The sequence below is a fragment of the Bos taurus genome, chromosome 6 (genome assembly GCF_002263795.3).
Source record: "Bos taurus isolate L1 Dominette 01449 registration number 42190680 breed Hereford chromosome 6, ARS-UCD2.0, whole genome shotgun sequence".
Lineage (NCBI taxonomy): Eukaryota > Metazoa > Chordata > Mammalia > Artiodactyla > Bovidae > Bos > Bos taurus.
The window spans coordinates 23,702,777-23,728,304 of NC_037333.1; the positions used below are offsets into that span (position 1 = coordinate 23,702,777).

Below are 25,528 nucleotides of genomic sequence, written 5' to 3' on the forward strand. Positions count from 1 at the left end.
GGACTTCTCTGATGGCTCACATGGTAAAGAATCTCCCTGCAATGCAGGAGATCTGGATTCAATTCCTGGGTCACGAAGATCCCCTGGAGAAGGGAATGGCTACCCACTCCAGTATTCTTGCCTGGAGAATTCCATGGATAAGGGAGCCTGGCAGGCCACAGTCCATGGGGTCACATGGAATGGACATGACTAAGCAACTAACACTGTAGATAAATAGCAGAAATGTATGTATGCAAGAGTTCTCTCCTCCATTATAGAAAAAATTACTAAAAAGGTCAAATATGGATGAACCACAAAAGTAAAAAACAGTAGATATAAACATTAATATATAACATTTAAAAGTCTTTAATCATATTTGGAGCTTTGCATGTGTACTTACATGCTAATATGATTCCAGCAGAAAAACAAAAAAATTAATTTTTATGAGCCAGTCCTACTTCTGAAATCATAAGAGTAAGTAATTGGTTTTTGATAATGTTTTAAAGGTAAAATAAAGTATTCAGAACGCGTATATGATGCCTGCATGGATGCCTTTGACTGCCTGCCCCTGGCTGCCCTGATGAACCAGCAGTTCCTGTGTGTACACGGCGGTTTGTCTCCAGAGATAAACACTTTAGATGATATCAGAAAAGTAAGTTCTGTTATTTTCCAGGTCTATCCATTTTTTACTCCTTCAGTAATAAATGCATAACATCAATTTCCCTGCCTTTAACAATAACTTTTTGAATTAAAATGATCTAAAGTAGTCATGGGAGAAGGCAATGGCAACCCACTCCAGTACTCTTGCCTGGAAAATCCCATGGACGGAGGAGCCTGGTAGGCTGCAGTCCATGGGGTTGCTGAGGGTCGGACATGGCTGAGTGACTTCACTTTCACTTTTCACTTTCATGCATTGGAGAAGGAAATGGCAACCCATTCCAGTGTTCTTGCCTGGAGAATCCCAGGGACGACGGAGCCTGGTGGGCTGCCGTCTATGGGGTCGCACAGAGTCAGACACGACTGAAGTGACTTAGCAGTAGCAGCAAAATAGTCGTGAATGTCTTCTTTGTATTCATTTTTTATCTAGAAAGAAGGATATATTTATACTTTAAAACCCCAGGGTTCATTTTGCCATGTGAAATGACATTAGAAATGTAAAATATTTGATCGCAAAAAAGATATATGCCTTTTCATTTCCTTTTGACTTGTTTCAAACAACCCATTGTATATTCATGACATATTACAGTTAAAAGACATTGTTTTTGTCTTAGGGAAATATCACAACAGGACTTTTAAAATGTGTCCATATTATTATTCTTTAAAAAATCTACTTTTACAGCTTAAACTTTTAATGTAACAATCTAACAAAGGCAATGATGCTATTCTATTGATTGTATTGAGTGGCGAGGTGAAAAGCAGTTCATTTTTTGCAACAAATATTTTTCTACTTAATTTAACACTAGCTATTAGTGTTGTTTTAGCCAGCAGGAAAGATGAGTTAAGTTGGTGTGGAAATAACCTCTTTCATGAGAAAATGTAGCATAGGATATTTTTATTTAGTGGAAGAGACATCTTTTATTTCTTTGATTATGCTCAGTATCCTTTTAAAATGTCATTGCTTTTTAAAGGAAAATGATATTTAGGTAAGTAAAACATTTGAATTCTACCTGAATGCTCTATCATTAAAGTTCAGGTCTTCAAATGTGAAAAATAAGATTGTATTTACTTTCCTGTTAGAAAGGAAGTGCACGGGTTTTATTTTTAAGATGAAATGAAAGTACATTAAATAAGCCTGCTCTGTGTGCTCGTGCCCTTTTTTATAAGATGCCATTACACATCTGCTTCTGGTGTTTTGTAACACACAAAGGATTGGTATTTGCTTTACATTTAAAGTTCTGTGGAGACAGGACACTGAAATGTAGTCACTGAGTTCAAGTATAGTGCAGTTCACTTTATGCATGAATGAAATCAGTTTATTCTGCAATCTGATGGACTCCTGAAATCAGTAACTACACTTCTTATCACAAATTATGTAGATTTTTAAAATATCCTTTGCCTACCCTAGGACTTTGTTTCTAGCATGTTTCAGATATTCTGTTCAATTCTCTTGTATCATTATGCTTTAGACTTTGATGTAGAGTGATTTTTGGTTTGCATTTTCCATATGTCAGTTAGCATTTCTACCACACTTATTTAATTAATTTCATAGTTGTTTAACTGTAGATGATATTAATTTTAGAATGCATTTTATAACTTTTCCAGAGTAAATTCTGTACTCTGGTTGCTTTACCAAAGCTCTAGCTGGGAATCCACTTTTGTCAGAAAGTGTCTCCTCCTTTATGGCTCTAGCCCTAATAATAAGTTCTTGTTTCTTAGAAAGAAATTCTGTATTTTTATGGACAAGCATTATTTTTCTTGTATGAATTGTTCAAAAACATAAATTACTTAAGTCTCTTAAGCAAGTCTAAGTTTGCAATGAATATTTTATGGATAGCAAAATGGTTGAAATATAGAGGGTCTTGTCTTATTGAAGGTTTTCATTGTGTGTTGAAAATGTGAAATATTACTTTGTACTTTTTAGATATTAGTAAAAAAAAAAAAAAAAAAAGCTATGTAGCAAGACTATTATTTACATTACCTTGTATGTCTCAGAAAAAGAATTTCATGGGCTGTCAGACTTACATATTCACCTGTCCCATGGGTTTTTGGTTTTTTTTTTAATATTACAGTATTGAATATGCAGAATTTTGGTTCTTAATGAGTTTTCATAGCTGTGTTATGCTTTTCTTCAAGAGACTGCGTAGTATCTGCTAACTTCACCCCAAATCCTTTCATTGCAGTTAAATCAGGATAAACTATGGGAAAGTGACAATATTATAAAATTGTTGGTGAAATGTCATTTCCGGTTATTATAGTGCTCATAGCTTCTAAATGCACCATTTTAAATTGAAATATGGCTTTGCTAAACATATGTAGCTAGAAAATTGGAAAATTGATTTCGTATGAGGACTTCAGGTAAGCTAGGAAAATTAGGACTGTGAACTGAAAAATGACCTGCTAAATTGGGGTTTATTTTACTGCTTATTGTTAGGATTTGTATGTAAGGTAACTAATCAGCTTGGTTTTAATTAGAAACCTAACCCCTAATGAGTGAATACCCAAAATGTCATACAGCAAGTACTTACTCTCAAAATGAAAGCTATCTGTTCTCAAAATTATATTGTTAAATATAAACACCATAAGTTGTTCCCTATCCTGATTTCTAAATCACATTTCAATGGGAGGCAGTAACAAAAATTTCCCCCAAAATCAAGTAAAATAAAAGCTTCTCAAGAAATGAAACACAGGTAGAATATCAGTTGGTAATAACTTAAACACTTGGCTAGATTTAAAAAAAAACTAAGAAGGAGAGAAAGACAAAGAGGAAATCAGGAGAAAGGAAAAACAGAGTGGGAATTAAAGAAGTGAGAGAGAGGTGTAAGGTGAAATGAAGGCAGATAATAAATGAGCATCAGGAAGAAGAAGGAAGGAAAATGGAAGAGGTGAGGAGTAGACGAATGGGGAGGAAAGACCTCAGAACAGGAGAGAGGTTGGGGAGTTCACTCTGTACAGTGACTGGGAAGCAAAGATGGTTTTTGTGAAATGCTGGTTTCTTCCAAGTTCCAACTTTCCAAAGATTAGTATTTTGCTCTCTGTCTTCTATTTTTCTTAGTTAGACCGATTCAAAGAACCACCTGCTTATGGACCTATGTGTGATATCCTGTGGTCAGACCCGCTGGAAGATTTTGGAAACGAGAAGACTCAGGAACATTTCACTCACAACACAGTCAGGGGGTGTTCATACTTCTACAGGTGAGGTCGGAGAGCTCCACTTCCTGGAGCATGTGGCGTTCGGAACTGTTGTCATTGATCAGTCCATGTATTTGATTTATTTGTTATGTGTGTAACTTTCCTAGGAAACAAATATAAATGAAGGTTCTCTTTGAAAGCCTGGTTCAAATAGATTCTTAGCCCCTGGAAAATAGTAATATAAATAAATTGATAGATAAATAAATGGATGTGTCGATGTATAGATACACTATCTGTGAAGAATAGAAAAGGCATAAAAGAGGCCAGTAGTTTCGTGATGTCCAGCAGCTGAAGAAGATAGTAGGGTTTAGCAGAAAGTTGGTTCTGTTTCAAGAACCATAGGGAAAAAAATCCAGTGCCAGCCTTGATTTTTTTTTTTTCATTCAATTATGTAATCACTTAAAAATGTTTTTACCAGTTTTCATATCTTAAATCAGAAAAACAATTTTAAATTGGTTAACTAAATTATTTTCAAGTTATTCTTAAATTTTCCTAAGTTCATCAGACTTCGTGAATAATTAATTAAAATTAGTAGCAACCCAGTATATAAGTACCACCATAAATTTATTTTTAGCACTTGACAAGCCAAATTGACAAAATTTTTATAGTAATGTTTCTGTTTGCAAATGTATGGCGATTTCCCCATACCCGTAATACTTCAGAGCACTTCAGAAAGAAGTCAACAACTCGGTTGGGATTTTTGCATGTCCTCATGATCTTCCTGATATCTTATTTTCCCTCAGTTTTAGCCTACTGCATTTTATTACCGCAGTTTCACTCGGTGCCCTTATCAGATGTACAGTTTGATGTGAAAGTGGCCAGAATGACAGTGCAAAGAGATTATGGAGAAGTTGAGAATTTAAGCTCTAGAATACAGTATGGGTTTTGTTTTTTGTTTTTTTCTCTTAACTGAAAAATCATACCCGGTAGTCATTGAAGTTTACACTCAGTTCCTGCTCTGGCAGCTAAGCTAATGATCAGACTGGAAGAACTCTGTGAACTGCATCCAACTCCATATCTTTCATCTCTTGAGTAAGCAGATATCATCCTCCTGCATAACACTGATCAGAGTTTATTCTGGAATATTTTGTTCCATACGTTGTTTCCCTGATGGGGCAAAAAAGTTTCCTTTTGCTTATCTGTTGATGTGATTGAGAAATTGAAGTTTGTGAACAGAAAGTCTTGTTCACTGTAAGCCATCATTCAAAGAATAGTCTTTGTTTTAAATATTAAGAGGTTTGTTCCAAGCCTCTTTATCAGAAAGTTTGCAGTTCATTTCCAAGTTTTGGAAACTTTGGCTAAAATAAAGGCATGGTATAGTATTTCCGAAAAGCCTGAAGATTTCTTTTCAGTAATTAGTTAATTGGGGAGTAATCTTTTATTAAAGACTTCTAACTTTTAGGGAAAAGTTGTTTTGTTGAAATACAACTGTATTTGCCAAGTGTTCAATTTTTCAGATCTAGTGTTAAATCCTTAATTATACCAAGAGTGTTTAAATTACCTACTTGATACCACTGAGTTACACTTCAATAATACAATATCAAACAAATTATAAACCTCTTGATTTTGATATTAACACATATAGTATTAATCGTTCTTTAATTCACAGTATAACATTCTTCTGTTAGCTGAGTTAGCTGTTCAAATATGTCATCTTCTAAATAAAGTCCTGTACTGAACTTGTATAAAGTTATGATATTTTTGTTTTGTGGCTGTAGACTTAGATGTGTTTACATCAGAGATAAAGTCCATCAACTAGATAATTAGAGGATTATGTGCTTTCACACCTTTGTTCTCAACAAAATGATTGTTAAACTCATCTCATTAGAGGTTCTTAAGAGATAGTGATCTTTAGCCATGACAAATGCTGACTGTCAAAATCCGCAGCCTGTGTCCTCTGACTAATGGTAAAGCAGTGTGAATTATGTCTTATCTGAAGAAGAGAAAAATGGCTCACGCATTCCTCTAGACCTTTTGCATTCTTTTTTCTTTCGTGCTGTCTTGAAGGTGTCAAGGCATCTTCTATGGCCATGGTTTATAAAGCCGGTCTAGAGCAGGTACAAAGGAACAAGAAAAGTGGTAGAAGAACAGGAAAAACAGGTAGAGTTATTGGCAGTTACTTTCATCCACAACTCCCAGTTTTATTTCACATGTGTCTGTAGTTTGTGGATTTAATTTGCTCTGCCACTCTGTCCATGATCTAATGTATCGTCTGGGCAGTGGTTTAAATACAATGAAGTTGCATGGACAAATGCATCTAGAAGGATTTGCTGATACTGCTCATGAGTTATAGAAGACAGTGCATGTGACAGAGGAAGGAATCCCTTTTTGCTCCAGTGCTGCTATTACCTTTAGAACCTTAGACCAGAGTTTGCACGCTCAGTGACTATAACGTTGAAGTAACTGAGATGCTTGAATGAGCCATGAGTTAGATTGTAAAGATTTGTGAAGATCATGACAAATCAGAGGTAAAATTTTCATCTTCATTAGAGCAAATGAAACTGTTGGCCAGACTTGGTGCTTTGGGTTGTTGGCCTTGGGTGTGTCCTGTGAGCTTTGTGTTCTAGATTTAGCTTGCTCCAGGAGTAAGTTTAACTAACCACTCTCACATTCCTCTAAGCACTGAGATTTGAAAACATCTTGAGGGTCACTTAAAATGTGTTTTTGAAGCTGCAAATGGCAGCTCACTCCAGTCACTGTTGGTTTCTCAATCGCAGATCAGCAGCCTTTCTTCTGTTCCCAAGCTGCCCCACTGCTCTTTTGCAGTTGGCATTCTTGTCGGCCCTTTCCACCTTGAAATCCTGCGGTTCCTCCTTTTTCACAGATCCTGCTTGCCCTCCAACTTATCAGGCAGATCCGTCTGTTCCACTGCATCTTTCTTTGTCTTCCTCCTGTTCTTGACAGTTTTTTCTTCGCACTTTACCCAAGAACCTCATCTGTGTCCTTAGCTTCACTGTAAACTATGAACTCTGGTTAGATTACCAGATCTGTGCCTGGTCCATTTATCTCTTTATCTTTCCTGAGCAAGCATTCTCTGTTTCTAGTTTTCTGCTGGAATTTTTCATCTTAGATGTTCCTTTGTCAACCTTCTCTTGAACTCACCTTGCTTGAAGAGGTTTATTATTTACCTTTCCACTGGGGATTTCTCCTGTTTTTTCTGTTTCTATTAACGGTTTATTTTCCCAGTTATACAGAATAGCAAATATTTTTTCTTTTTCTTTTTGCATTGAAATCACCACTAGCCAGTCATCATATTTTAATGGCCCTCTCTTTAAAATATAACCAGCATCTAGACCATCCTGCCTTCCCTCTTTCCCACTCTGAGTTCAAGACCATTTTTAGTCTGTTGAAATCATACCTGCTTTCACAGCATCCTTCCCCTCCCCTCACCTCAATTCAACTATTCCAGATTCACGAGTATTCTTTGGAGAATTCATTCACTCATTCAATTATTTAACAAATATTAGCCGAACACGTACTATATATGCCTTCTGTGAGGTTTTATAGATGCTCGAAGTCCCTGCCTTTGAGGGAATGACAGTCTGGTGTCAGAGACCGAAAAATAAACTGACAAATAAATTGCAAGGTGAGTAGTTTTGCAATAAATGTGGAAGTTATCTCTCTCTCTTTCACACACACACACAGCCCCAAACAAGGATGGATGGTGTTTAAGAGACTCCTCATGGTGGAAATATTGTTAGTCCTGAGCTTTAAAGGATGAGTAGAATATATCCAACCAGAATCAGTGGTGAAGGCTCTTGCAGGCAGGAAAAGTGGTAAAAAATATGAGGAAAATAATGCTCTGGGAATTCTTGAAAGATGACTACCCAAATGGTCTCATTGGACCTCCAGTCCCAAATTATAGGTAGCTGCTGTGGTATACACTAAAGCTGGACCCTCATAACTAAGCTATTCTACTCCTGTTTTTTTATCAACTAGAAACACTTACACATGTGTGCCAAATGACATATAGCAGCAGTATTCAATAGCCAAGTAATGGAAACAGCCCAAATGTCTATTTAGTAGAATGAATCATAAATTATAGAATATTTATACAGCTAAATACAGCAAATGAGAATGAGTTAACCAAAACTGCACAGAACAACATGGATGAGTGTCACAAGTATTATGATGAGCTGAAGAAACAGATACTAAAGGGGGTATACTTGGTGATGTCATTGAAATAGGAATTCAGCATTAGAGAAAGCAGATCTATAACATTAAAAACCAGGATGGTAGTTACCCTTAGTGAGGAGGTAATGGTGACTTAAAGAAGATGTGAAAAGTTGCTGGGGTTCAGGTAATGTTCTTTGTCTCAATACGAGTGCTAGTTACAAAGGTGTCCAGTTGTAATTGTCCGGTTTGTGCAGTTTTGTGTATCAAGTTGTCATCTTCTCATTTGTGCAGTTTTCTGTTAAAATGTTGTACTTCAATAAAAGTTTGCCTTAAATAAAATTCGCTCACTGCTCCTGAGGCACCTGGCAGCTAGGAGCAAGTAAGGGCTAATTAAGCTCTGGTGAAGTTCTGGCAGGAAGAGTTGGAACCCTACCAGACATGATCCTTAGTGGGCAAAATGAAATTAATTAGAGCACCCTTGGGCAGAGAGAAAACACAGCACGTCCTAGGAAACAATAGTCTTGGCGTCATTAGGCAGCACCAGGACATCCCGGGGCTAGTAATCCATTGGCAGGTCCCAAGGAGCCGAGAGGGAGCTGGGCAGGGGAGTGAGCCCTCCGTCCTACTGGGCTGAGAGCTACTGAGGCACCAAGGAGGTGAATGGAGGCTTTCTCTTGGTCCACTGGCGAGGGATTGCCAATGAGGGAGAAGCCAATGAGGGAGAGAAACCCTTTGCATCTCTCACTTATGTAACCGCCCATGTTGAGGCTACTACAACAATTACGTATGAGCATCAGTAAGCTGAAAAATTGCTGCTGAGCATTTAGGATATGAAGACAAATAAAAGTGTCTGTCTCTTAAGGCAGTCATTCACTGTTACTGCAGAGCAGATGTAGAAACATAAATTACACTACAGCATGACAAGTGATATATTAGATTCATATGTTATGGGAACATGGTGGATGCAGCAATTTTGTACACCTCAGGGTGAGGTAGGTTTGAAGGGAAGGTTTCCCAAGTGATAATTTAGCTCAGGCTTGGCAGAAAAGTGGTCCTTCATGAAGAAACAAACAAACAAGCACAGGGAAAGGATATGCAAAGGCACAGAAGGATAAAATGGCCATTTTAATAATGCTTGCTGGGTGTTAGCATGGTTAAAGCATCTGAAATCTACAAGATTTATTTCAGGGTCTAAAATATATTTTAACATAACCAGAAACAAAAATAAGAGCATCAGCAGAATGAGTCTAGTCTAATCAGAGCTATTTGCTCTGGTGCCAAAACAGTTTTTTCTATCATTTCTCGTGATTTTGTCTTTTCTGCTTCACCTTTGCTCATGCTCAGTCTCCTTCCTATTCCTCTTTTTTGTGCATGTGTGTGGAATTCTAGCACCTTACCTGTCTACTAATCCCCATAAGTCATTGCCCCTGAGATCTAACACAAGTCACAACTACTAAATGGAACAACTACTGCTGGAATCTGGAGTTGCTGCCTCACCATTCATTCTGTGTTGTATTTTTCCCACCACACCATGGTGGTGGGGAGACAAGTAGGAGACATTGCTGAATGTCTACTGCTATGGGCCAGGCTCTGGGCCAGAACATCTACATATATTGCTACCTCATTTAATCTTCATCTCAGTTCTATGAAATAAATAACACTCTCTGCCATTCCCTAGCTCAGTCCTTTCTGTCAAGCTCCCAGGCAGGAACCCAAATACATATAGGGCAGTATTTGAGAAAATGGGGGTTTATATTTTAAATTCCACTCTCATGTTATATTTATACTTCTGTTCACTTTATGGTTAGATATAGACTTGATAATATTGATTTTGTCTACGATACTATGATAATAGTCTCACTATTCTATGGAGATTTCTACCTTGTTTTCTACTCAGAGAAGACACAGTTTCTAGTGCTTAAGGAATACTCATATTCCAATAGAAAAAAAAATAAGCATCAAAGAATACAATAACTTCTTCCCCCAAATATAGCTACACACTGTGGTAAATGAATAGCTGAAAGCATCCCTGGCCTTTACCAACCCTTGAAGCAAGTGTTGTTACCAGACCTGCTCAGGACACAGAGTTAGATGAAACCTTTCCAGCAAAATCACTCTTGCAGATAAGTTGTTCCTGAAAATGTGCCCCTGTGGAGGCACATGGTGGGGGTCTGAGATCCAGCCCACCTTCTGCTCAGAAGGCTCATCCATGGCCCCTTTTTGGACTGATCAGCCTGGAGGAAGAGACTCTTTCTTCTTGGTGAGCTCAGAAGTATCACCCTAGTAGTGAAAAGAGAAAGAAAGACAAGAAAAAAGATCTAGTACAAGAGAAAGATTTTTTTAAAAAGATTTCTTGAGACCCACATGCTTTGTTTCTTTCTTTATAATGTCTCTATGAAACTTTACTGTTTTATCTTTAATGAAGCTTTTTACTTTATGTTTTTATTTTCCTACCTAGTGCATTATATCTTCAGAATAGAAACCATTCCTTGTACTTACCGTGCCACCCTCCTTGTGTCTCATAACAAATGGGAAAAAAAATTACCAATAAGTCTTTGATAAATTATTCATGAATTAATGATTTTCCAACCCTCTCTGTGTTGTTAAATGTGTTCTGAACTGTGCTTTTCCTACCACTCTACATATATGTTTTTAAATGCTTTTCAGCTAAATACTTTGTGGTTTATTCTCATGTATATTTCCATAAAAATATGGTAGAAGGTTTTTATCTCTAATTAAAGAAATTATTATTTAGAAAAATGTTTGTAATTCTTAGGAAGTTCAAGTATGAGATTATACATGCTTTTACATTTTGAAATATCTTCTTCAAAATGAGTTTGTTCCAAGTAATAATGCAAGTGTTCCTCACTTAAAGCTATTAACCTAGCAAATTACTGCTATGTTAATTTTATCTTCTTCAGATTTTCATTAAAAATGACATATATTTCCATGGGAGGAAACTTAGATTAAACATGTAAGGTTTAGCATGAGGAAAATATATTAAAATGATATTTTCATAAGACTAGGTAAGTTCTTCCAAAAGGAAAAATTAGATAAAAAAGAGCAGCCAAGCCATGTGCCCAAAGGAAATAAGTAACAAACCTAGACAGACAACCTTTGTCTTACAGTGGTACAAGGCAATAAAGTGTCTTCTAAAGAACCATTGTGAGGGCATGTGAAATGTAAGTACACTGCTTAAAGAGACAGGGAAGGAGCATTTACTGAGTGCCCTTGGCTGGGCATTTTATAGCTTAATATGTAACAAGCAAATGTACTGTATTTTGAAGACCAACCAGTGTCTCGGAAATTTAGGTTTCTTTTGTTGACGCACTGGTCTGGAAAGGTGGTATACTCACCTTCTCCCAAAGTAGAACTGTCTTTGAAGACACATGTTGGTCAACGCATAATCTAGGTACCCTGTGGCCATATTTCCATGTAGTCATTTGGGGAACCATCTCCTCTAGTTAGTAGGTCATGCTAATGTTCATCAATTAGATGGTTTATTCATTTATTGGAATGACCTGGAACACTGGGAAGTGAAGGCGTCATGGATGTCTCCTCTTTATCTCTCCCTTAGTGAATTGCTAGAATATTGTAGAACACACATATATGCACACTCAGACACATGCATACAAATATGTGTGCACAGGCGCAAAGACTGTTTTTGATTTGAGGTCTAAAAACAGAATCCTGTTTATCATTAGTATCCCTACAATGGTATGCCATTGGTATTTTTTTCCTATTCATCAGAGAATTCTTAGAAAATCTATAGCGTAGAAGCTATTTTCATCTTTTTTTTTATAATTGGGAATTGTTTAGTGTATGTTGTGTTTCAGTCGCTCAGTCGTGTCCATTTGAGACCCCATAGACAGCAGCACACCCTGGCTTCCCTGTCCTTCACCATGTCCCAGAGCTTGCTCAAGTTCATAACCGTGGAGTCAGTGATGCCATCCAGCCATCTCGTCCTCTGTCTTCTGAGAAAGGTTCTAGTAGTTTAGATTCTAGTGAGTATCTATAATTGTTTATATTTAAACAAGCATCAGTTTGCTATCTCTTGATTTGAATTATCTAAAATGTATTTCTTTTTATGATATACATTTTCTCATTAAAAATTCTTGGAGCAGAGATAAAGTGATGGCAAAAGATTTTCCATGTTTAATTTATAATTTCAATCTCATTTTTAATTACATTTCCATCTTTGGTTTTGAGACTTTCTTAATAGACAAAATCATCTTTATTGTATATTTGATATTTTTAATGAGTCACAATCAAGAATAAGCCTCAAGGTAAAATTCTGTTGGTCATATTTAAAGTACACATTTTTAAATCTTGTGAATTTCATACTGTTGTTTAGATTTTGAATGACATATTCAGTTGACTTACCCATAAAGATGTTGACAATTTGACTTCTCAGAAGGCTTACTCTCTGCCATTCCCTAGCTCAGTCATTTCTATCAAGCTCCCAAGCAGGCACCCAAATACATATAGGGCAGTATTTGAGAAAATGGGGGTTTATATTTTAAATTCCACTCTCATGTTGTATTTATACTTCTGTTCACTCTATAGTTAGATATAGACTTGATAATGTTGATTTTGTCTATGAGTGGATACTTTTTCCAATTTATACACCTCCAGCTCTTCAGAAGTATGGACTTCCCTGGCTGTCCAAGTGGTTAGGACTCCATGCCTCAGCTGCTGGGGGCCCGGGTTTGATCGTTGGTCTGGTAACTAAGATCCTGCAAGCCTCCTGGAACAACCTAAATAAACAAATAAGTAAATAGAAATACATCTATAGGCAGATGTAAACTACTATATACAGAATGGATAAGCAGCAAGGTCTCAGTGTATGGCTTAGGATACTATATTTAATATACTGTTATACACCATAATGGAAAAGAAAATAAAAAAGTGTATATATATATAATTGAATCACTTTGCTGTACAGCAGAAATTAACACATCAACTGTACTTCAATTAAAAAAAAAAAAAAAAAGAAAGTTCGGCTATAGGTATTTTTTCTGCCACAGGGAAACACCTGTCCTTAGAACCAAGAAGTTTGTCTCATAAATGTTACATGTTTGATTACACTTGATCAGATCACATAGGTCTGGATGTTATAGGAAATATGCTCTTGATGATTTTTTAACAGATGCTTCTCTTTTCTTTCTCTCTCTCTGGCAGTTACCCGGCTGTATGTGAATTCTTGCAGCACAATAACTTGTTATCTATCCTCCGAGCTCATGAAGCCCAAGATGCAGGGTGAGCAGTCTTGTGGGTTTATGAAAACCATGCATTGTTTTGTCATTCCTTCATGTGTTTGGCTGTGGAGGTTCCCTTTGCCAAACTCTCCCCCTGAAGGATTAGATCTAAAAATTGCCTTCCGGTGTCATAGATATGGTGGGATCCAGAGGAATAAGTGGTTGTGGATGTGCTGTAAAGTCTGCTTTTAAGTGCTCTGCTAGCTGTTTAGAAGCCCCTGGTGGCTCAGACAGAAAAGAGTCTGCCTGCAGTGTGGGAGACCTGGGTTTGATCCCTGTGTCAGGAAGATCCTCTAGAGAAGGAAATGGCAACCCACTCCAGGATTCTTGCCTGGAGAATCCCATGGACAGGGGAGTCGCAACACAACTGAGAGACTTCACTTTCACTTTATGAACAGGTAGAATTTTCAACTGGCTGTTTTAAGCACAGTGAGGCAGGCCACCTCTTCCTATTTCTTTCAGTTCCTGCTCTTACCTTTGTCCTGTAAGTGAGTAAATTACTAGCTACTTTTCAGTCTCCATCAGCCACGTTGGTCTGAATTACACATTAGTATTTAACAGAGATTGCATTGTTGTGCTCTTGTTTAAAGAATATCATTCCTGATCCCTGTAAAGTTTTAAAGGGCAAAAACAGAGACTTCAAATGATGGGGAAACTCCTATATTCTAACTCGCAAATACATAACATGATTTTGCAATGACTGGTAAATTTTTAAAATGTAAACAGATTATAAGGACATAGAAATTTAAAAAATAACAGATATGCAGTCTGATGCTACATTAAATCTACATTTGGGATATAGGCATGGAGGAAATAAGCATAATTAACTTTTTAGGATTTGAAGTCCAATACCCTTCCCAATAAGCTCCACTGAAAGGCCCTGTTTTGCTTTAAATGCTTAAATTCATTCCTTCATATTCTAAATTTTCTGAAAAGGAGGAACATTTATTTTTATAACCTGTGTACTGAAATCAGAAATGTAGATGCCAGCATTCTGAAGTAAACCCAAACCTATGAAGGTTCTGAATCAAGGCAGATCCTAAATTTTTTTCAAAATTAGCTTTTCTCAAGCATCAGTCAACAAGTATGAAATGATTCAATATTGTACACTCAGTGCTCTTGTAGCTGATATTTACAGTAATAATGCAAAAAAGCAAAATGGATGTCTGGGGAGGCCTTACAAATAGCTGTGAAAGAAGAGAAGCGAAAAGCAAAGGAGAAAAGGAAAGATATAAATATCTGAATGCAGAGTTCCAAAGAATAGCAAGAAGAGATAAGAAAGCCTTCTTCAGCGATCAGTGCAAAGAAATAGAGGAAAACAACAGAACGGGAAAGACTAGGGATCTCTTCAAGAAAATCAGAGATACCAAAGGAACATTTCATGCAAAGATGAGCTCGATAAAGGACAGAAATGGTATGGACCTAACAGAAGCAGAAGATATTAAGAAGAGGTGACAAGAATACACAGAAGAACTGTACAAAAAAGATCTTCACGACCCAGATAATCACGATGGTGTGATCACTGACCTAGAGCCAGACATCCTGGAATGTGAAGTCAAGTGGGCCTTAGAAAGCATCACTATGAACAAAGCTAGTGGAGGTGATGGAATTCCAGTTGAGCTATTCCAAATCCTGAAAGATGATGCTATGAAAGTGCTGCACTCAATATGCCAGCAAATTTGGAAAACTCAGCAGTGGCCGCAGGACTGGAAAAGGTCAGTTTTCATTCCAGTCCCAAAGAAAGGCAATGCCAAAGAATGCTCAAACTACTGCACAATTGCACTCATCTCACACGCTAGTAAAGTAATGCTCAAAATTCTCCAAGCCAGGCTTCAGCAATATGTGAGCCGTGAACTTCCTGATGTTCAAGCTGGTTTTAGAAAAGGCAGAGGAACCAGAGATCAAATTGCCAACATCCACTGGATCATCGGAAAAGCAAGAGAGTTCCAGAAAAGCATCTATTTCTGCTTTATTGACTATGCCAAGGCCTTTGACTGTGTGGATCACAATAAACTGTGGAAAATTCTGAAGGAGATGGGAATCCCAGACCACCTGATCTGCCTCTTGAGAAATTTATATGCAGGTCAGGAAGCAACAGTTAGAACTGGACATGGAACAACAGACTGGTTCCAAATAGGAAAAGGAGTTCGTCAAGGCTGAATATTGTCACCCTGTTTATTTAACTTATATGCAGAGTACATCATGAGAAACGCTGGACTGGAAGAAACACAAACTGGAATCAAGATTGCCAGGAGAAATATCAATCACCTTAGATATGCAGATGACACCACCCTTATGGCAGAAAGTGAAGAGGAACTCAAAAACCTCTTGATGAAAGTGAAAGCGGAGAGTGAAAAAGTTGGCTTAAAGCTCAACATTCAGAAAACAAAGATCATGGCATCCGGTCCCACCACTTCATGGGAAATAGATGGGGAAACAGTGGAAACAGTGTCAGACTTTATTTTTGGGGGCTCCAAAATCACTGCAGATGGTGACTGCAGCCATGAAATTAAAAGACGCTTACTCCTTGGAAGGAAAGTTATGACCAACCTAGATAGCATATTCAAAAGCAGAGACATTACTTTGCCAACTAAGGTTCGTCTAGTCAAGGCTATGGTTTTTCCTGTGGTCATGTATGGATGTGAGAGTTGGACTGTGAAGAAGGCTGAGCACCGAAGAATTGATGCTTTTGAACTGTGGTGTTGGAGAAGACTCTTGAGAGGCCCTTGGACTGCAAGGAGATCCAACCAGTCCATTCTGAAGGAGATCAGCCCTAGGATTTCTTTGGAAGGAATGATGCTAAAGCTGAAACTCCAGTACTTTGGCCACCTCATGCAAACATTGGAAAAGACTCTGATACTGGGAGGGATTGGGGGCAGGAGGAGAAGGGGACGACAGAGGATGAGATGGCTGGATGGCATCATTGACTCGATGGACGTGAGTCTGAGTGAACTCTGGGAGTTGGCGATGGACAGGGAGGCCTGGCGTGCTGCGATTCATGGGGTCGCAAAGAGTCGGGCACGACTGAGCGACTGATCTGATCTGATCTGATACCCAGCCAATCAAGTCCTCAAATAATCTTTTTCACTTTGGGGGCAATGGTGTCACCATTGTTTTTTGGCTGACTGTCCCAACTGAACATGTTCATAGCATGTTTATCTTAATCCCACAATAGACCTGAAATCCATCTGCTTATTTGAAAATAGGTTAAGTGCATCAGTTAAAATCAACAAATATATATGTTTAAAATGAGCAGTTGATTGATTCATTAGGAAAAATTGAGGTTACATCATCCAGATTCTTTGTTTTTATTTATTGTTAATTAAGCACTGTCAGCCACACTTTTTATAAAGTCAGGACACTAGGGTTAAGAGTGCCACCATCCTTTACATTCTGATTTTCTGCCAACAAAGCTCAGTTCCATAAGCAGAATAAATACTTTGAGGCCATTCCGGAAGATTTTTAAGAGGGTATTGTCTCCTGGGAAAAGTAGTATCAAAATATTTGTAAAATTAGAAATTTTAAGGGGATTATTTATCTATCCAAAGGTACTGTTTGAGGCCCATTTAGAACTCAGCTAAATTAGGCATGATTAGGCTGCTAGAAATTACTGACACAAAATAACCAAAGAATGATAAAATTTTGTTTTGCACTTTAGTAATTTTTCTAAATTGATATTCCTAAAATCTGTCAGATAGAAGTCATGGGATACCTTATCACCTTGATGGAAAAGAACCAAATCTCCTGTATTTTTTGATTATTTGAGGACTAGAGTCTTATTTTTGTCTCAGTGGGAGAAAAACAACTGGATTGTTGATTTATTTCCAAAGATCTTGAAGATGTTTCATTACTGATTGATTAAATGTTTATATGCTGAGATTATAATCTTTGACCTACAGAAACCAGAAGAGACTGGTAATAAATAAAATTCTAAAACAGAAGCAATTTCGGCTTGTAAAACCCATATATTTAACCAGATGTTCTTTAAAAAGCAGATCAGCCTAGGCATAATGGATTTATATAGCCATAATAGAATATTATAGATAAATAGAATAATCAGCTTGGTAATTAGTGGTGAAGTTTCTATATTACTCTGCTTGTTTAGTCTTTTTATGTTAAAAATATTGGCATGGAAAACATGGTAGGTCAGATATCTATGTGCAAAAAGTGTGGCCTCTGTCCTCTCTATTGAACATATAGAAATGAATTATGATTTTTCACTGAATTCCACCCTCCCTGGGTATACTAACCTTAGAAAAGACCTGTTTGGAAATTGTACACGTGACTCTGTGTTTTCATTGTCACCCTGAAATGAATTGAAATCTCTGTGTAACAGACTTTAGTGAGAAAATTTTAATGTTACATAATTGAATTCTCTTTGAATGCTAAAAATTTAATTTTGTATTTCTAAATCTATAATGTGATATATTTTTCATACTTAGCCTTGTTTTAACTTGCATTTAATTGTTTTTAGGTACCGCATGTACAGGAAAAGCCAAACAACAGGCTTCCCCTCTCTCATTACAATTTTTTCAGCACCAAATTACTTAGATGTATACAATAACAAAGGTGAGTGTTTTCAAATCCCTCTGTATAGTATGTGCTGTCTTTTGGTTTGGTTTTAATGAAGCATTTTTAGTTATTCTTTTTCTCCCTACCTTTTCGTTTATTGTCTGATACAAACGTTGTGATTATCTTCAGAGTTCCAAGTTCAGTTGGTCAGAAGTGAGGCCCAGGCACTGTTACTTTTTAATCGTTCTCTAGGGGACATTGGAAAAGACTCTGATGCTGGGAGGGATTGGGGGCAGGAGGAGAAGGGGACGACAGAGAATGAGATGGCTGGATGGCATCACCAACTCGATGGACGTGAGTCTGAGTGAACTCCGGGAGTTGGTGATGGACAGGGAGGCCTGGCGTGCTGCGATTCATGGGGTCGCAAAGAGTCGGACACGACTGAGCGACTGAACTGAACTGAACTGAGGAGACTCTAAGGTATAGGAGGGTAGACAGCTACTGCTCTGTTAGGTGTAGGCTTTCAAAGAAAGAACAACTGAAGAGTAATCCAAAATCATGCTTCTTAGGAAGGCTAGGGATTTAAATAAGAACGGTGGGAATGCCACAGGTAAAGGATTGAGAAAAATAAGAAAAAGAAACTATCGCTTGAAATCCAAATTCAGATTTCATCTATTGAGACCCTACCACTAATCAGATCTTGTGCTAGGTAAGTATATTACTTGTGAATACTTACTTAAATGTCATTTCTTTTTAAAAATTTGAATTAAACTTTAAATATCATTTCCCCCGCAGAGTAAGTCTCTATGGTAATTGCCTTGCCCAAGATCACTCAGTCAGGTAGTGATGGATCTGAACAGGTAACAGGAACCTGGAGGGCTACAGTCCACAGAATCGCAAGAGTCAGACAGGACTGACGACTGAACAACAGCAGCAGAAAGTCAAACCCTTCAGTCCACTCAACAAGGGATGATTTTTCTAGAATGGTCAGGGAGGGCCTTGTTGAAGATAAAATACAATCTGAACGTGGGAGAATGGTTAGCGTTTGATTAGAAAGAGGGAAAAATAAAGTCAAAGCCACTGTTTTTGCAACTTGTTTCTTTTTCAGCAGCAAACACTTTGTTTTCCAGACAAAATCTGCATCTTGAAGCCTCTTATGTAAAATCAGTAAGAAGTAGTTCCCTTTGATTGCAAAAGCCTTCTTCCTCTTCTACCAGAAATTCCCTTGTGGTACATATAAGAAATGCAAGAACTCATTAGGTTGTCTTCATGACCCACTGTGATCGTGTTATTTACCAAAAGTATATAAAATATGAACATGTATGTTTGTACTGTTTTATAGCATTAAGCATTTTTTTTCTGTTACATCTATTGAAGACAGTGCCCACATGAATAATTTTCTTGACAGAGTTTGATTACTAAGTAGCATGTACTATACTTACAAGCTTTTTAAAAATTAAGGGAAAAAAAAAAAAACTCAAAACAGGGGAAGAGGGGAAAGGAGAGAGAGAACTGGGATTTTACTCCATGGAAACAGACCTAGCCTTTATCCATTCATCAGAATGCTAAGCAGTGCAGTTTTGCTTGAGACCAATAGCAATTTCTCGAATAAGATATGCATTGCTTCTTTGTCTACGGTTCTGATTTAACAAGGTAGAAACTTAAAAAACAATAGACATCAGGGCATTGCTGTCTTTGAGGTTCTGTGGTTCATTCGCTTTTGCCTTTAGGGCAGACCACAATCTCCCAGGGAGGGGAGAGAAGCGTTTCATTTTGGGAACCTTTTCATAAAAGAAAAGTCTCCTGAGAGAAAAAGATAAACTGATAGGAAGAAGAAAGATATATTCTCCAGTTTGAGCACAGTTTCAAAAGACCTTTGTGTAAAATCTCTAAAGTACTTTCAAGCTATTATGCTAACACTGTGTACAGTATGTGGGAGTGGGAGTTAGCTATTCACTGTTGAAGGGAGGATTTGAATAAAATAAATGTTAACGAGAATTTTAAAAGGCAGTGCAGTCAAACTGGGCTGCAAGCACCTTCAGAACACAATCAATGGAAAGAAATAATGGTAAAGAATTTCTGAGTTAACCATTTGATTCTTAGAAACAGATGATCATAAAGGCCTCTGGAATTATAACCTCGTAGTTTTGATTTGATTTTTAAAACTCTTGCGAATTAAGGCAGCAGTAATAGCTCTGGAAAAATGAAAGAATAAGGAAAAATAAGTTTATTCTGCTGTCTCTTTTTTTGATTGAAGTATAGTTGATTTACAGTGTCATGTTAAAGTATACAGCAAAATGATTCAGTTATACATATTTTTTTTTTCTTTTTCAGACTCTTTGCCCTTATAGGTTATTATAATATACTGAATAGAGTTCCCTGTGCTATACAGTAGGTCCTTGTTGGTTATCCTATATATGGTAGTGTGTATCCGTTAATCCCATTCTCCTAATTTATCCCTCCCCTCCTGCCCTCTTTGGTAACCATACGTTTGTTTTCTATCTCTGTGAGTCTATTCTGTCTAAAAACTGATAATAATCCTATGATCAGCCTTATGTTTAAATGTCCAGTCGTTCTGATTAGTAGTTCACACTTGCCTGCGATTAAAAACGGCTTTCAGAACTCAGTGAGGACTTTACATGTCCCACCCCGTACTCCATTCCACGGCCCACTTCAATCCATCCCACTCTTATCTTTTCCAGTCTGCACTAACACAGGCGAACAGCTCGCCCATCTTCCTGCTTCGGTTTCCTCATTCTGACAAGCCCTGCTTACTCCTGCAAGATGCCAGGACCAAAGATGTAGCTCTGAACCACAACTTTGCCATCAAACAACTAACTCATCTAAATGTATTGACAAATGGTGACATCTCTGTAAAAAGAGAAAAAAATTTCTCTTGTGAATAATAGATGAAATTACTTTGAAACAGAATGTTGTGCACTATTAAGATATTATAATCACTGAATATTTTATGTTGCTCTAACAATGCCACGTGTCTGGGTGGGATTTCCCCGTGGCTGGCAGCGTACTCCTCTTCAGCTTCATAGTTATGATTTTATTTTATGGGTCAGTCTACCTTGGTGACCTATCTCTCTGCTTCCTTCTGTGTGAACCCTTTACTTAAGCCAAATTATTCTGCTCATTGTCCTGAACAACTTTCAGCTTTCCTGTTCACATTTTTTTTCCTACCCACTTCTTTCCATATCTATCTAGAATACTTGTCTTGCTCTTCTCTTCCCATCGAAATGGACTAGACCCCTCTCCAGTCTTTGTGCTGGTTGGTCTTAACACCGGCGGTACCAATCATTTGCCCTTGTATTTAGCATTTACTTTTGTTTCTTGTTAGCTTTTCCATGCATTCCTATAAAATTCCCAATCATATTATAATTAGTTTGAATCAGAGGCTTTTTGATACACATTATAAAGTCAAATAGCATGCCTTATGTACAGTACACAGCCAATATGCGCATTGATCAAAACATTTTCTTTCTGGGAACTAATAGCAAGATAGTGCCCAAAAGTATCCTATCAGTATTGACCCTTGGAGCTTTATCTCTCTTTAAATTGCTGCTGTAACCAGTGCTGATATCCTTTCTCAGTTGGAGTTAAACTTATACGCAGAGCATTTAGCACCTTTGGATTGTTTTTCTCCTGTGAAGATGTTGCTCTAAGGGAAAAGCGATTTCACAATTACCCAGGTACACTCAACAGAAGAAAAATGCAGTAATGGCATGTAGCTACTTCTCCTCCCCCTCTTTCTCCTCCTCATTCTTTTTCTTCTTTTTCAAACTAATTTTCCACCACATGAAAATGACTTCAACCTCATCCACATGCAACAAACCTTTATTGAGAATTAACTGTATACCAACTACTGTGCCTGGTACTAGGAATATAAAATAAACAACACAGACATGGTCCTTTCTCTAGTGGGGTTTATAATCTAGTAGTGTGATAGATTGGAGAAGGCAATGGCACCCCACTCCAGTACTCTTGCTTGGAAAATCCCATGGACGGAGGAGCCTGGTAGGCTGCAATCCATGGGGTCGCTAAGAGTCAGACACGACTGAGCGACTTCACTTTCACTTTTCACTTTCATGCATTGGAGAAGGAAACGGCAACCAACTCCAGTGTTCTTGCCTGGAGAATCCCAGGGACGGGGGAGCCTGGTGGGCTGCCTGCCATCTATGGGCTCGCATAGAGTCAGACACGACTAAAGTGACTTAGCATAGCATAGTGTGATAGATGTTCAATAAAGAATTTCACCATTAATTATGTAAGTATATTTACAAAATCCTACAAAGAAAAGAGTGGTATGCAAGGAGAGTGGAAATTAGCTGGTGGCAACCAAAAAAAGCTTAATTGAGAAAGTGACACATAAGCAATCTTAGGGTGAAATCTCTCAGTGTTAAAAAGTACCATGGCAGATATGAATTCTGCTTTAAACAATTCAGTTTAGCTGAAAACTGTAATAAACCTCTTTTAAAAAGTGTTTTTTAAACCTTTATGTCTCTGGTGATTATACCTGTGCTTCAAAAATACCAAATTTGTAGTAGATTCCCATATAGTGCCAGTTCTCTATAGTTCAGATGACTTTTCATATGGGTGAGTAAGTGGCTCGATGGGTGGATATATGCCATGAAAGTGTTAGTCGCTCAGTCATGTCTGGCTTTTTGTGACCCCATGGACTGTAGCCCACCAGGCTCCTCTGTCCATGAAATTCTTCAGGCAAGAATACTGGAGTGGGTAGCCATTCTCTTCTCCAGGGGAACTTCCTAACCCAGGTATCAAACCTTGGACTCATGAATAGCAGGCTGATTCTTTACCATCAGAGCCACCAGGGAAGCCCTGGATGTATACTGTAGACATATAGATATATAGACCAGGGGCACACATCTCAGTTCTAAGAAAAACTACTGACAGTGAAATGAGCTAGTTAAGTAAGATTTATTAAATAAAATGTATTTGGGATTTGAGAGGAATATCTAAATGGTTACATAACTAATGTAGTATCAAGACCAAAGATTAAAATGACAATCAGAAAAAAAGTCAATTCAGTGTTAAAGTAGCTGAAGGAAGAGGATGGACAAGAAAAGCATTGTTCACTAGAATTTTGAGAGGTTTTTTTTTTTTTTTGCAAAAGTCTACCCTTTTTGTTAGAAAAAAAACATAATATAATGTTTGAAACTTGACAGCTTGATAAAATTGCTTAATGAAAAGTATTGTAGTCTTACCAAAGCTTGCAGTTTCAACATCCTTGAATATTTTCCAATCAAAAAGTAGACAGGGGCTTCAGGAAGACAAGCATTTATAAATTAAAAGATAATGTATACTTGGCAGGAAGATACCATTGTACAAGAGGCTCGAATTGTTAATGTAATGAACCCAGGTAGGCATCTGATTGGCAGTCGTGATTTGAATTCCAGGAGCAAAGGCAGCATTTCTGATCCCTCCTTGCCCTGCGGCTCTCCCAGCAGGGGCTCTCGGTCCTCAGGGACCCACCAGCATCACACGGTGGCCTTGCCAGGCCTGAGAAGCCCATCCCCGCTGCACCACAGTCCTTTCACACTGGGAACTTTTTTTACCATTCAGGAGTAACTTCCACAAGCAGAGATAGCTGGTACCCGCCTGGTTCAGGAGTCAAATAAGAACCAGCTAGATTCGATCCTTACCCTGAGTGGAAGAGGGAGATGGGCAGGGGCGTTTTTGGAAGGCAGCAGTCATTGTCCAGGCAACCTGAGTAGCACCTTTTCTCTCTGTATATACCGTGTTTAAAAGCTTAGTTCCCTGCAAAGACCGCCCACATTTTATAACAAGGGACCATTTCTGTAGAGTCTGAGGCCTTCCTTAAGCATGGGCATGACCTTTAGCCTTGACTAAACATTTGGAAACACTTTGAAGCATTTGCAACCACAGCCATAACTGTGATCCCTAGTTGCCTTACAAATTGGATAAAATTAATCTAGAGACTTTGTCCAGCGGCAATAGTTTTCACAGCCTTTACTTTATCCCTGCGGTCATCTCACATCTAAAGGTTTTCTTAATTGGCCTTGAGCAACTGTTTGGCCAGTTCACTTATTTCAGTATAGAAAATGTAAATACGTATTCATGGTAGCATTTTCTTATTTGGTACTTGCTAACAAATGTTAGAGCAAAACAATAAGATACACTCCCACCAAAAATATTCATTTCTTTGTTCATTTGATTAACATGAGTATTTGCAGAATTATACACCCCAAGAAGATAACTTCTTAATAATGGTTGTTAAACCTAGCACAGTCCACCAAGAAACAGTATGGAATATAAGAATCTATGAAGGAGCAAAGCAGAAACCATGAAAAAACTGTTAGTATTAGCTTCCTTTACTATCAGTATGAGATGGTAAAAAAGAAATTTAGGTAGACATTTAAAGGCCAAGAGAACTTGAAGTTAGAAGATTTTGATTGGGGTTTTCAGAGAAATCACTTCTCTGAGATAAATGGATAAAACTAACCACAGAAAGATTTCAATAGAATGGCCCCTTTACACTGCCTTATATAACCAAGACTTCAATATGTGGAACTGATCTGTGTTGTGATTTCCTATACTTATAGCAATAGTAATAACTAATAATATTGAACATATACCATTGCCAGACAGTGATCTACATTTCCATGAATAAACTCATTTAATCTTTCAATGATTCTATGAACTACATTATAATTTTGAGTTCATTGATGAGAAACTGGGACAGAGGAGTTACATACTTTTGCCAAGGCCCGTACAAGCTGGTCAGGGATTAGCACTGAGACTGAAATTCAGCAGTCTGACTCCAGGGCCCACAAGTTAACCTCCTCCTGTGCCCTTGTGGATCACCTTTGTTATGTGAAAGCTTTCCGGGCAGTGTTTGCCCTGATCCTCTATTCAGCTTTCAGCTTATTGTTTAGGTGACTGACTATTCTTCAATAAGAAAGGAAAAGCTTTTGAAATGAAGAGTCATTTGTTACCACTTTAAAATTGCATGAGTGTTATACATCCAAGTATATACATTATTAAAAGAATAAAGTTAGAGTATCTTTTATACTATTCTGAAATATATAATTTCTCCCTTGAAAAGATACCCTCCCCACCCCCACCCCACCCCCCACAAAAGCACTCAGGCTTTTGCTTTTGTTTGACTCTGCTATGAAAGTGTCATTGCCGGAGGCCACTTTCTAAATAGATTAGTTTTAGTCCAGCAGTCACCTTGCTTACATTTAAACATTTAATTAATGGGAAGTGAAAGTGAAGGTGTTCGTGTGTCTCACTCTTTGCGACCCCATGGGCTGTAGCCCGCCTGGCTCCTCTGTCCATGTGGTGAAATAGAAAATCAAGACTTAAAACTTAGGAACTACTCTCACTATATATTTTAATTAAATTAAGCTACATATAATCTATATATCTTTGCTCTAACAAATGACCTGGATTTCTTAACCAACACCACTACAGGATTGTTCATTTCAGCAGTTTTCAACAAAATAAGTATAGGTTTCGCTGGTGGCTCAGGTGGTAAAAAACCTGCCTGCAATATGGGAGACCTGGGTTCAATCCCTGGGTCAGGAAGATCCCCTGGAGAAGGAACTGGCAACCCCCTCCAGTATTCTTGCCTGGAGAATCCCATGGACAGAGGAGCCTGACACACTGCAGTCCATGGGGCCACAAAGAGTCAGACACGACTGAGCAACTAACACACACACAGCAAAGTATTATACGGCAGTGGGTGAGGTAATCCTCACTTTTGGCCACCTGATGAGAACAGCTGACTCATTGGAAAAGACCTTGGAAAGCTGGGAAATATT

General features: G+C 37.9%; 1 protein-coding gene across 2 annotated transcripts in view; it reads left to right on the top strand.

Moving 5' to 3' along the window:
- Positions 1-25,528, top strand: part of PPP3CA (protein phosphatase 3 catalytic subunit alpha) — a 325,559-nt gene that overhangs the window by 258,048 nt on the left and 41,983 nt on the right. For both annotated transcript variants that reach the window (XM_005207693.5, NM_174787.2), the window contains 4 exon segments: positions 486-631; positions 3,692-3,831; positions 13,126-13,203; positions 17,677-17,771. In XM_005207693.5, coding sequence (XP_005207750.1) covers positions 486-631; positions 3,692-3,831; positions 13,126-13,203; positions 17,677-17,771 — 459 coding nt within the window.